The 14323-nt window shown below is 43.2% G+C and overlaps 1 protein-coding gene across 4 annotated transcripts in view; it reads right to left on the reverse strand.

Annotated features, from left to right (window-relative positions):
- YLPM1 (YLP motif containing 1) overlaps positions 1-14322 on the reverse strand; it is a 71191-nt gene extending 56869 nt beyond the window's left edge. For 2 of the 4 annotated variants that reach the window (XR_014788923.1, XM_084842308.1), the window contains exons 1-2: positions 10829-12426; positions 582-821 (exon numbers count right to left, since the gene is read on the reverse strand). Coding sequence is in view for 3 of the 4 variants with exons in the window: in XM_084842308.1 (XP_084698434.1) it covers positions 582-821; positions 10829-11839 (1251 nt within the window). In the remaining variant the exon portion in view is untranslated. Of the gene's footprint in view, positions 1-581; positions 822-10828; positions 12427-14258 lie in introns of those variants that run through there. The other 2 variants (XM_084842331.1, XM_084842322.1) reach the window with 2 other exon arrangements.
- Position 14323: the final 1 nt, after the last annotated feature.

The following is a 14323-nucleotide window of genomic DNA, read 5'->3' on the forward strand; positions in this document are numbered from 1 at the left end:
CAGTCCCCATGGGTAAATTAACCCATGGTAGGCTGTCATGTCATGTGAACCAAGGTAGAAGCACAAAATAATTATACTGTGTAAGATGATGTTATCTTTGGGCTTTGCTAGCAATACCAATTTCAAGAGTTTCTACTCCACATACAGACATCCCTCAATGCATGCAGCATCTCCACACAGTGACCACATACTCATGCACTAGAAGCCTTAATCGTGAAGCCAAAATGGCCATTTGACCCACCGAAAGGAAGAGCTGTGGTTCGTTTAAATGCATCTCCTTTTCCTCTCCTGACAATGCAGGGCAGTTTTATACACTTGCTATGAATGAATCTATTTCAGCACAAGGAGTTAGAAAGCCAAGTACTGAGTTTTTCAAGCCTGCATTAAGGCACTGTAAACCTCAACTGATCTGCAAAAGGTTCTCATTAATCAACCCTGTGTTCTCAAGCTACTATGCCATGGGCAAGAGGTTTTTCTACTAGCCCTTCCACTTATAGCAGATAAGCTGAAATAAGCAAAAGAGGGAAACAACTCCCTATGAATGAACACAATACACAGTGACATCTCTGTGCACAGCATACCTTGGGCTCAACAGATGACAACGGAAGGTCATTGTCTTTGGGCTGTGGTAATATGGGTTCATACTGCAAGGTGGGCTGAGAAAGTTCATCAGAAACAGGCATTTCCCTTTCTTCTTGCCTTTGCTCAGGAGCATCATTTACAACTCCTAGAACTGATGGCAGCTGCTGTCCCAGTGCATGTGCTTTTGCCCTTTGTTGCAGAGTCAGCAGATGCTGTTGATACCAATACTGCTGCTGTTCCTATAACAAAAAAAGATGAGAAGAATAGTAATATCTAGGCTTAATTGATGAGATCATATCCTAGAACTTGAAGCAAGCTACATTAACCACTGAAAATGGAGAGTTTTTGAAGGACATCTCTACCTACTTTAAAAAAACAACAACTAGTGGCTATAGTGATTTCTACTGCAGTAAACTTCAAAAGGCCCAGTGGAACTTTAGGTAACAGGTTTCACCAGAATTTTAATTATGGAAAGGATTTTTAATTGGTGGCCTTTGGCCTGGAAATAATCATAGTCTTGTTATTATTCTTGCTTGCTGTCTTATTGTTCATGTTTATTTTTACTTTACTTTGTTTCATTATTTTTGTATTTTTAAAAGTGTAAGTTGGTCCAAAGGACAGTATTGATAGAAAGGCAGCACAAAGAAATTGCAATATATATGACATATACATAAAATACTTATGTAAATAAAAATAAATTGGGATTTTTGGTATTAAAATTAGTGATCTTATATAGTGATCTATAGTGAATAGATCACTATCCCTTCATGGATCACTGCCTTGTTGTGGCGAAGGGGCTTGCGTAACTTAAAACTTCCAATAACATTTTAAAACTTAAATAGACAATATAGGTGCAACAAAATGTAACAAACCTGGAGGACATAAAAATTGCTTATTTTAACTTATATGCGGAGTACATCATGAGAAATGCCGGGTTGGATGAATCAGAGGTCGGAATTAAGATTGCTGGGAGAATTATCAACAACCTCCGATATGCAGACGATACCACCCTAATGGCAGAAAGCGAAGAGGATCTAAAGAGCCTCTTGTTGAGGGTGAAAGAGGAGAGTGCAAAAGCTGGCTTGAAACTCAACATTAAAACAACGAAGATCATGGCATCTGGCCCCATCACTTCCTGGCATATAGAAGGGGAAGAAATGGAAGCAGTGACAGATTTTACTTTCTTGGGCTCCAAGATCACCGCAGACGGTGACTGTAGCCATGAAATTAAAAGACGCTTGCTCCTTGGGAGGAAAGCTATGGCCAACCTAGACAGCATAGTAAGAAGCAGAGACATCACCTTGCCGACAAAGGTCCGTCTAATCAAAGCTATGGTTTTCCCAGTAGTAATGTATGGCTGTGAGAGCTGGACTATAAGGAAGGCTGAGCGCCGAAGAATCGATGCTTTCGAACTGTGGTGCTGGAGAAGACTCTTACGAGTCCCCTGGACTGCAAGGAGGTCAAATCAGTCCATCCTAAAGGAAATCAACCCTGAGTGCTCATTGGAAGGACAGATAATGAAGCTGAAGCTCCAATATTTTGGCCACCTAATGCAAAGAGAAAACTCCCTGGAAAAGACCCTGATGCTGGGAAAGACTGAAGGCAAAAGGAGAAGGGGACGGCAGAGGATGAGATGGCTAGTTAGCATCATGGATGCAATGAATATGAACTTGAGCACGCTCCGGGAGAGAGCGCAGGACAGGAAGGCCTGGCGTGCTATGGTCCATGGGGTCACGAAGAGTCGGACACGACTGAACAACAACAACAACATAGTGAATAGATCTATACTGTTATCTATTATGTACACTGCTTGGGTGCAACTTTAGCACATAATGTAGTATATATCTTTGAAATAAGTAAATTTAAGAAATGTAGTTCACGCTCTCCAGATAGACTTTTAAATATAGCATATATTGAACACAGATAACCTCTGCTTTGAAAAGACATGAGCATGAAGAGAAATCACTGAGTGTGAGTCAACCACTTATTTGGATGCTATTAACCTGAAATGAAATGCATTAGCACAACTGGTGATGTGGCCAAATCTAGCCCACCAGTTGGGTCTGAGCCCCCACTCACCTATGCATTTGCCTAGGGCTAAAACACTCCTTTTACAAGCTCCTTGCAGCTGACTTCAGGAAGGAGAACAATCAGACACCCACAGGCTTCCTGCAGTGCCCCTCTCCCTCTTTGTACAGGTAGTGCTGAAGCAGGTCAGCATCAACCCACTATAAACACACTAGTGGAAACATGCAAGTACAGGGGCTCGGATTCTTATTTCTTAGCCCTGACCAATCTAGTTACTGAAAACTGATCTACAAGATGAGAAATAATAGAAATTAAAGACAGAATTATGAACTAACTTTGAAGCACTAACTGAACATTAAGAAGCTACCCTTTGTAAATGGTGTATTTGCAGTTAACATTATACCTTTACTGTATTTTACTGACTGCTGTTTTTACTGTGTCTGATTCATTTTTATATGTACTATTGTTTAAATTTTTTCTTATTGTTAGCTGCTTTGGTTTCTTTTTGAAGATAGCGGGATATAAATTTGCTGGGGAGGATCAGCAGCAAGAAGGGAAGGTCTTAACACTTCTAGCATCTGTTAATTATCCTTTGCATATGCCCCCTCCCTGTTCATTTTTCCCTGCAGCCAGACTTCCTTCAGCTTTGGGGTATTTTAAAGCTGTGTGGGATGTTTAAAAGGGAGAAGTATCCCCTCCCACCCACTGATTCTCCCCCGCAAATCCCCACCTCCACCCCATATTAGCAGTATGAGGGCACACAGAGTTAGAATCCTTTGAGTTGCATCCAATGCTAATGCAAGCAGGAAAAAGCCTTGTACAAGGGAATTCCCTGTCCTTTCCTCACTACTGCAGTCCTCTGCACCCACCACCCAAGTCCTCTCATCTCATGCCCCATAACATACTTTTGTCAAGGTAATCCTGACCCTGAAGAGAGGCTGGGGGGGCTAAAGAGACCTAATAGGGAGGAGGTTTCCTGCTTGCTCTAGCACTGTATAAAAAGCTATGTTTCCAATATAACATGAAGTTCCACATTCAGAAGCCAGAGATCAAATACATGAACTTGTGTACTCAACTACGTTCACGTTTTGGGTTGTAAACCTTTAAGACAAGATGTTCTAACAATGAAAATATCCAGTTTTAAAAGACCTAAATATGAATTGCATGCAAAATTCTGGAGCTGTACGGCTGAACAAACTGAAATAGTAAAGCGAAGAAAATGTTCTTCCATTCTTTAAAATACTTCTGCAAAACTGATTATAGCAAGGTGAACAATATGTGGTCCCCTACCGCTGTTCTGCATAGCCTGAGAGTTATTATGTAACCTTTTCTAGTCCTCATGGATACTGATGTAAGTGAAAACGTGACAGAAAAATTGTCCAGTGTGTCACTCAAAGCTAAACAAATTATTGTACAACTTCATTATCCTGTGAAACTGATTAGCATGAAAAAAACTAATTAAAATACAACTGCTAGTGCAGAAAAAACTCAGAACAAAAATATTATGAAAAATCCCCTAAAATAACGTTCAGTTTAAACCTTGAAATCAAGATCAATCACGTTAACACACACTTCATGAACCCCCCCCCCCACCGCATGTACACAGATACATTCTGAGAGATAACTATGGCTTCTTGTTTTGAAAACCTTCCTCAAACATGCCAAAACTAAGAGAATTTTAGAAAGTGCCTCAGATAACAGCAAATAATTAAAACTTTCAAAATACATAAACCACACTTGGAACAGTAATCTTAAATTTAAGATCTGAAAATCAAAAAGAAAAAGCAGGGAAGACAAGCTGTCCCTAGCCATGAGACTACAGCTTGAGGAAATGCCTTCCTCACTCATTGTCATCTGCCACTGGTTGCTATTAGAGACACTGACTGACTCACCAAGTAGTTAATGGGCAGGAGGGGAAGGAGCCTGACCATTTGAAAAGGTCCCAACATGGCAGGAAAAAAATCTCACAATTTTTGTCAATACAGACAACTCAGCAAATCTGTGGCGGAAAACCTTACCACTTGCTGAGTTGGTCATCTGTATTGAGCCACAGTAAGAGCACTTTGTACGCTCTTGCCCTGGTAGAAGAAAATGACACCAATATCTGCTCTTCACAGTGCAGCTAGTTTACCACTAGGGATTGCAAAAAGGGCTTAAAGAAAATGACTGTATAAACTCTAGGGTGTTAACGTAATCCAAACCCCAAAATTCTGCACTATACAGCAATTGAGCTATAATCTTGCCAACACAAGCCAAGAGATATTCAGGATGACCTGAATTTGGAAATAGTAAATTTTATTGCTGATATATATGCCACATTCAGTATTGCCACCACTTCCAGAGCAGCAAACAATCAAATATATGAATCATAAAAACATACCATTAAAACTGTATATACAAACAGTCAGTAAAAAACATAAAGTCACAGAGCTGGAACAAAACATAGCAGTCACAATTTTTTAAAGCCTGGGAAAATAAAAAGGTATTTGACTGGCACTGGAAAAACAAAAAGGTGAATGCCAAGCAAGCCTTCCTGGTTAAGTCAGTCCAGAAAAGGAGAGCCACAACCATCACCACCCTCACCTCAGACAGCAAGGGCATCTAGAGAAAGGCCTATATCTTGATATGTGGGCAAATTCATGTGGGAAAAGATGCTACTTCAGGTACCTAGGGCCCAAGCCATATAGGGCTTTAAAGGTTTGTGCCCTTTCCAGGACAAATTGTTATTTAAACAGATTCCTACATATTTAAAACTACTGTCCTGTTCTATTTGAAAGACACCCACAGCCCATTTAGTATTTCTGACCTCTTTAAAACTATAAAAGCATTTATTACTACAAGATGCAGTTATTTATAAGCATTACCTATATTATCATTACTATTTTGATCCCACTTTTCAGCTAAAAACTGGCTCTCAGCAATTAATACAAATAAAAACAATATAACACAAAATGGCCCAGTTCACACATAACAACAACCCAAAGTATCACCTGGTTCATACGTAACAATCCAGAGTGCAGGTTGACCTGATTCGTACATAACGACCATGGGTTGTCATTACGTTCGAACCCTGCGCTATAGGTTGTTAACCATGAACAATCAAGGAAGAGAACCCATGGTTTGTTGTTGGGTTGTGAACTCTGGGTTGTTCATGGTTAACAACCATAGTTAAATCATAGTGGAGGGATCGCAAGTAACGACAACCCACAATTCAATAATGAACTATACTCAACCTGTACTCTGGGCTGTTGTTATATGTGAACCAGGTCAATGTCTGAATTCATAGACATATGCAAGTTTGTACACATTGCATGGAAGAAGGAAGCAGAAGCTGAGCATGCACAAATCTGAATCCCTGCTGTAAAAAACACCAGAAAGCAACATTTCACATTCAGTTCTTGTTCAGCATAAGGCAAAAAGGAATACACTTTGCACCGAAGCAAAGACTACTGTAAAGCAGCATACATTTTTCATTCTGGCCAATTTAGAATTGTTTTTCTACACGGCTAAAGTTATGGCTCTGCTCTCATGACTGACAGACAGACACACACACACACTCCCAAGTTCCGAGAAAGACATTCCTGAAAAATCTCTTACCCGTTCTGATATACATGGCACAACTATTTTTGACAGAAATTATAAAATTAATAGTTTTTTTTAACCACTGTTAACTCCTGCTGGAAACGACAAAGTACCACAATAGTAATTATTAGCAGCAATAACTGCATGGAAGCTATACCACAATGCTTAGAAAATAGTACCAAACGCACAGCCAAATACCACAGGTGTTATTTTGCCATCTAGTATTCTCCTTTAAGGTAAATTACATACAGCATGGTATACAACTGACAGTAACCTTACTACTGTGCATCAAGTCAAGTTATGATTTCTCCAGAAGTAACTAATGAAGAACATAAAATCACTAATGCTATTTCCTTATTACTTGTGGTATATAATCCACAAGTAATAAGGAAAGTAATAATCCACAACTGAAATGTACGTGGGGGCCCAAATAATGAACTCATCTGACTACACCACTATTCAGGGTCTATTTATTTATTACATTTCTATACCACCCAATAGCCAAAGCTCTCAGGGTTGTTCACCACAGTTAAAACCATCAAATACAACCACTTCAGCATTTTGTCCCCTCCTTTCTCCAGTCCAATTGTTTTCATCTCCAAAATCCTCTGGAGATGCAAGGCCTCAATGTCCTATGTTGAGATTAAATCCAGACAAGACAGAGGTGCTGTTGGTCAATAGAAAGCCTGGCTTGAGGACTGGGATTCAACCTGTTCTGGATGGGATCATGCTCTCCCTGAAAGATCAGGTTCATAGCTTGGGAGTGCTCCTGGATCCTACGTTATCCCTAGATTTTCAGGAGGCAACAGCAGTCAGGAGCATCCTTGCACAACTATCTCTAATGTGCCAGCTGTGACTGTTCCTGAGTCAGTCTGATCAGGCAACACATGTCTTAGTTACATCATGGTTAGACTATGCACTCTACATGGGGCTTTGCTTGAACAGAATCTGGAAGCTTCAATTACTAACTGGTGCATGGTATCACGATCACATCACTCCAATATTGAAAGATGTGCATTGGTTGCCAATTGTTTTCCAGGTTCAATTCAAGGCATCGAGTTTTAATCTTTAATGCTCTAAACAACTTAGGGCCTGCCTATTTGAGGGTCTACCTATCTCTGTATGAACATGCTCAGTTATTAAGATAAGCAGGAGAAGCCCTTTTGAGGACACCCCCATTTGCAAAGGCCGGCTTGCTGGGCACGTGGGAAAGGTCTTTCTACTGTTTTGTTCCCACACTCTGCAATGCACTCACTCCCTTTGGAGTTGCAACTCGTTCCCACTCTCTCTGCATTCAGAAAGGGGGTCAAGCAACATATTTTAACTTGGCTTTTTAAATAGTTATTATGATTTTTAAGCTGGAGGAATAATGTAAATTGCCCCCATAAGTTCATCAGTTCAGACTAAATCCCTACAACTGATGTATATATTCAATCAAATTATTAAGCTATAGTCAAATATGTACAGTATGGGATCCTAACACAAACATTTCCAGTTGTTAAGCCAAGAAAGAAAATTATCAGTCACTACTGAACAAATACCTAGTAGTTTCTTATCCAGAAAAAACAACTCTTATCAGGCAAAATACTCCACACCTCTGTATCCCTCGTAATGAATGGCCAATTTGAAAGCAGTCTTCAATTAGTGTAACATCTGTCTGTTCGCATGGAAAGGGGAGGTATGCACACAACTGTCTATCTATGGTTTTACTGATCCTTCACTGCCCACCTACTGGATGCTCAAGTACAGAGGCTGACAGCTGTCAGAGCTAAGTTCAATATGGTCATGAACGGCGCATGTCAGTATCAGAGATGCCTTGCACAGAATCCAACAGGGTGCTTGTGCACCCGGCAATTGTTTTGCACCCCACATATTCTATTGCACAAGTGGTGGGTCCTGCTGATTGCTTGCAGAACAGAGATTTAACGCTTCCCAGAGAAATGCTTGTTCCTGGATTGGGACAGGTCTGTGGAGGTACCTGCCCTGTTTCCAGAAACAAGCATTTTCATTTGTTTTCGGTTACCCCCAGAAGGGCTAAATCTCAGTTCCACAAGCACTAAGCAATGCCTGCAGAAATTACATTTCTGTACCACTTCATAGCCAAAGCTTTCTGGGCAGTTTGCAAAGATTAAAAACCATTAACAATACAGTATACAAAGTTCAAAACCATTTACATAAAAACACACAAACAGAGAGTACATACAGAGACAATATATATCTAAAACAACTTTGAGCATTCAACCATAACCATAAGACAAATCCAGAGTTTGATTAAACTCATCAATACTGCCAAATGCCTAAGAGAAAGGTCTTAAGCTGGTGGTAAAAAAAGATAACAATGTTGGTGCCAGGTGGGCCTCATCAGGGAGATCATTCCATAATGGGGGGGGGGGGGGAACCACACAGAAGGCCCTTTCCCTTGTTGCCAACTTCCAAGTCTCCATCAGAGGAGGCACCCAGAGGAGAACCTTAGATGCTGAGTATAGCGTATGGGTAGGTTCATGGGTAGGTGGGGTGCAAGAGAATCAGCAGGGGTATAAGCGCCCCATCAGATTCTGCCCCTTATGGAATGATTTCCTCGATGAGGCCCGCCAGAAAAACGTCTATTTCTGCTTCATTGACTATGCTAAAGCCTTTGATTGTGTGGATCACAACAAACTGTGGCAAATTCTGAAAGAGATGGGGGTACCAGACCACCTTACCCGTCTCCTGAGAAACCTGTACGAGGGTCAAGAAGCAACAGTAAGAACCAGACATGGAACAACTGACTGGTTCAAAATTGGGAAAGGAGTACGACAAGGCTGTATATTGTCGCCCTGCTTATTTAACTTATATACAGAGTACATCATGAGAAACGCCGGGTTGGATGAATCACAGATCGGAATTAAGATTGCTGGGAGAATGATCAACAACCTCAGATACGCAGATGATACCACCCTACTGGCAGAAAGCGAAGAGGATCTAAAGAGCCTCTTGTTGAGGGTGAAAGAGGAGAGTGCAAAAACTGGTTTGAAACTCAACATTAAAACAACGAAGATCATGGCATCTGGCCCCATCACTTCCTGGCATATGGAAGGGGAAGAAATGGAAGCAGTGACAGATTGTATTTTCTTGGGCTCCAAGATCACCGCAGACAGTGACTGTAGCCATGAAATTAAAAGACGCTCGCTCCTTGGGAGGAAAGCAATGGCAAACCTAGACAGCATAGTAAGATGCAGAGACATCACCTTGCCGACAAAGGTCCGTCTAATCAAAGCTATGGTTTTCCCAGCAGTAACTATGAGAGCTGGCCTATAAGGAAGGCTGAGCGCCGAAGAATTGATGCTTTCGAACTGTGGTGCTGGAGAAGACTCTTACAAGTCGCCTGGATTGCAAGGAGGTCAAATCAGTCCATCCTAAAGGAAATCAGCCCTGAGTGCTCATTGGAAGGACAGATAATGAAGCTGAAGCTCAAATATTTTGGCCACCTAATGCGAAGAGAAAACTCTCTGGAAAAGACCCTGAAGCTAGGAAAGACTGAAGGCAAAAGGAGAAGGGGACGGCAGAGGATGAGATGGCTAGATAGCATCACTGATGCAATGAATATGGACTTGAGCATGCTCCGGGAGAGATCGCAGGACAAGAAGGCCTGGCGTTCTATGGTCCATGAGGTCACGAAAGGTTGTACACGACTGAACAACAACAACAATTTGGGCTGAACCCAGCATTCAAAACATGAGTTAGGACTGAGACCATTTAGCTCAGCCTACCCCATTAGATATGTTGGCTAGGGATGGTGGGTGTTGTAGTCCAACACATCAAGAGGCCAAGCTGGAGAAGATTTATTTATTTACAATATTTATATACCACTCCACATCAAAGATTTCGGAGCAGTGAACAACAAAGATAAAAGAATAAAACTTCACATTAAAACAATTAAAACATTTTAAAAGAAACAGATTTTCTTAGACAAGAGGTTGTCTTAGGTCATAGTAAGGCCTAAAAAATACCCACATGCTTGGGAACTGTGAAACCAGAAAATTAGGTTGATTCATGTGTTACGATTTTCTAAAATGAAGTACTTCCTTCAAGGAAGAGATGTGAACGTTATGTTAGATAGCCTAGTACACACACATAAATGTACACATATGCATGCAGACTAGCACTCACATGATGATCTTCTAAGAATCTAACATGTGGATTTCACATGATTTCCTAGTCTTTTTTTTTTTTTTTAAGAAAATTATAATGCATCAAGCTGCCCATATATCAGGTGTAGGCAACCTGTGGCCCTCCAGATATTGGACTACAACTCCCATCAGCCCTCACCCTTGGCTAGGGCTGATGGGAGCTGCGGTCCAACAACATCTAGCAGGCCACAAGTTGCCCACCTCTACCTTATATGATAATAGAAAACAAGAATCCTGATGTAATTTAGCAAATAAAGAGACTCATGATGATGTGAACCTTTCGACTCTGCAGCCTAATTTTAACCCAGATGTCTCCCATATAAATAAGAACCTTACTATTACGTATCATCAGTTTTATCCCTTTTCAATCACCACCTACATACATCTCAAAACTGGATAACTTAGAAAGCTATTCCAGGCAGCTTTGACGGTCTGCAGGCAAATTACATTGGATACTTCATTCTTACCTGGGGAGTCATTGCAGAGGGATCTGCATGTGAGGTGTTTTGCTGCCGCTCACACATATCTATGCCTGGGCCACTACCTTGTCTTAAGTCCTGAGGTTCAGGAGTGGGCTGTGACATCTGAGATGAGGTGAAGCGAGATTCAGGCTGTGAGATCGATGGAGTAATGGGCTGGGTTGATTGGGATGAGGACTGGGAAGTTGGTTGGTAAGGCTGGGCCTGGGTCAGATATGGCTGAGAAACAGCTGAAGGGAGCGGGTCCACAAATGTCTGTGGAATTGCCTGAGACAACTGTGAATGGCCCTGGTAAGATGGTGCTGGTGAGTTCTCCGATGGCAGAGGCGGGGGGATGTAGGAATCACTCTCAAGTGGGGGCATGTAAGCCTGGGGAGGGGACTGTGGCGGAGAGGACAGATCCATGTCCATATCCATATGGGGATGGGGACTGGTCGAGGGGACGAGGGGCTCCCAGTCTTCAGGAGAATGGGACGGCTCCGCAACCTCCTCCGCCAGAGACAGGGGGGGCATCGGGGGATTGCGGAACTGCGTTTCCCGGGGCAGAGGTGGCGCTGGAGGGTCGCGGTGCTTAAACTGCTTCTGATAGCTGCGCGCGGGCGGCGGTCCGGCGGGCACCGGCGGCTGCCAGGAAGCAGGGGCGACGGAGGTGCTGGGCAGAGGGGGCGGCAGGCTCGGGGGAGGCGCGCCGGGTGGAGGGGGCCCCCCTAGTAACACCGACTGCAACTGCTTCTGGTGCATTTGCTGGAGCTGCTGCAGCTGGACCAAGTGCTGTTCCTGCAGACTCAGAAAGCCCCCCGTGCCAGCAGCGGCAGGTGTCGCCGGGGTGGCCGCGTAGCCGCCCAGGGCAGGCGGCGGCACTACCGGGACCTGCGGCGGCATGGCAGTAGACAGCACGGCCGGCAGAGGCCCAGGCAACGTTGGTGGCGGCGGCATCATGGTGGGCGGCGGAGGGTAGGACCCGGGGGCCGCCCCGTACAGACCCCACGATGGGAACATGGAGCCAGCGAGCGGGTCTCACACGGCGTCGGCTGGAGCGCAACACGGGCTTCCACAGGCCGCAAAAGCGGCGGGCGGCGACGGGGTCGCGTGCGGTCCACTGCGCCTGCGCGCTGAAGTTCCTAGCCCGCCCGAGCCATAGAGTGTGACTTCCTTAAAAGGTAGAGCGGTTCCGGCGCAGCACCACGGAACGGACTGCGCGGAGCACAAAATTGGCGTCACCGGAGGACCGCCTGTCTTAGACGTGGGCCTGCACAGCCAAGACGGAAACGAAGAGTGCTCGGTCCTCTAGCCTCGGGGCAGAGCTTCAGAGTTTTGCTTTTTAATTAATACCCGTCAAGTATGGTCTACCCAGGTTTTTCTCATACATTTTTGCATCATAACATTTGGTAAAAAAGGGTATTAGAGCTATGCAAACCCTTGAGGAATTTAAAATAATCAAGATGGCTGGCAAATTAGGCTGGGAATAGAGCAAAAAGCTGGGAGTTGCCATCGACTCTGAGCTACTTGGAAAAAGTGCTGGATAAAAATGTAACAAATACATACAAAATTATGGCTAAGTTTATGTTCAATAAATGTGTCCCCGCTACGTTAGCCACTTAGTTCTATGTTGCATTCCTCTCTGTCCAGATCTCCCCAAACTAGTACTTTTGCTGTTTGTACGTAGGAAATTTGTTTCTTACAGTGCAATCCTCTGCATGTCTACTCAGAAGTCCCACTGTATTCAATGTGGCTTACTCCCAGGAAAGTATACATATGCAACCTATGTGTGACAAAGTTAACAATAAGGGCACAATCCTATGCATGTTTAGACAGAGAAAAGGGCTACAACTCCCAGCATTCCCCAGCCAGTGCCCTAAGTGAATTTGAATTATAATTACGTATAGCAAATGCTGAGGTGAAGAAGTGCGCATTTATTTTAAAAATTTGAGGGTTTTTTTTAGGGAGAGTAGAAAGGTGGGTAATAGAGCAATTCCAGCAGGCTATACTAAGGAAGAGAAGAGGGGGACTGGAAGATGAGAGCAGCAACCATTCCACCAACCCTCTTGAAAGACTTAGGCCTCCTCCCATATGTGCCTGCCCGGACCTTAAGATCATCATCAGCGGCCCTTCTCCGTGAGCCCCTGCCAAAGGAAGTGAGGTGGGTGGCTACTAGGAGGGCTTTTTCTGCTGTGGCACCCCGGCTCTGGAATGAGCTCCCTAGTGAGGTTCGCCTGGCGCCTACATTGTATTCCTTTCAGCGCCAGGTGAAGACCTTTTTATTTTCCCAGGCATTTTAGCTTTCTAAATTTTTATCTTTGCTGTTTTAAATTTGTATTTTAAACTCTTGCACTGCTGCTAGGTTTTATTGTGGTTGTATTGTTATATTGTGGTTTTAATGTTCTATATATTTTAAATTGTTTTATTGTGTGTTGTTTGGTTTTAATTTTTGTGAACCGCCCAGAGAGCTTTGGCTATTGGGCGGTATAGAAATTAAATAAATACATAAATAAATAAATAAAGGGCGCAATCCTATTAGATTCGTCCTGGGTACTCATAAGCTCCCAAACTCAAGAGGTTTTTGTGTATCTAATGCAGGACAGGAAGAGAGCAGCAGCTCCGCCCTCCAGCCGCCCTGCATTTCTGATAGATGAGTGATTTCGTCCATCTAGCAGCAGCACAGTGCCTCAGAGGGGGAGGGAAGGAGGCTGGGGCAACCATAGGAAACAGTGTAAGGTCCCCCTGGTCCCCCACCCCATCCCTCAGGAATGCCCCCTTTCCCCATCTCTGGGCTGTTTTGTGAGCGCAGAGAGGTAGGCAGTATGGTTCTCTCTGCACAGGCTATGAGGGGGAGGGGAGTGTGGTTTCCTAGCTCCAAGCCAGGAAACTAAACTGTCCTATCTCCCCACCCCCCACAGGCACTGTCTGGTAGGCATATGATTGCTCTCTTAATTTTCTCTCTCTCTCTCTCTCTCTCTCTCCATTCCTTTTTCCTTGTGTGTCTTTTTAGATTGTAAGCCTGCAGGCATGGACTGTCTTATTTTACTAATGATATGTGAGCTGCTCAGGTAGCCTTTTTTTGGCTGAGGAGTGGAATAAAAATACTTTATAAATAAACTTGGGGCAAAGGCCTGAAAGAAAATATAGCACAGAAATTTTTATGGTCAATTTTTAAAGTTACAACATAATTTTCTCATAGTCAACACAACTACCTTGGGGGGGGGGGGGTTGGAAACATAATTTATATTTGTGAAAAGCCAACCTGAAATGTAAAGAAAACATCAGTATGTATTAGATAACAGCACTACCTGGTTTTTTGGGGGGTCTATTGCCAAACTACTAGTATACCACTGCAGACACTCTGGACTCTTTTCATGTCTGACTTCTGCAAAGAAACAAGTAGACTTCTATCCTAATCCTTTTACCGATTACTGCTTACCCAGTAAGTCCTATTGATTCCAGTGGAACTTAATTCCAAGAACATGTTCTTAGGATAAAATGGAG

Source organism: Heloderma suspectum, chromosome 1, assembly GCF_057233095.1.
Source record: "Heloderma suspectum isolate Gila_16-S chromosome 1, 16-S_ref, whole genome shotgun sequence".
NCBI classification, from domain to species: domain Eukaryota; kingdom Metazoa; phylum Chordata; class Lepidosauria; order Squamata; family Helodermatidae; genus Heloderma; species Heloderma suspectum.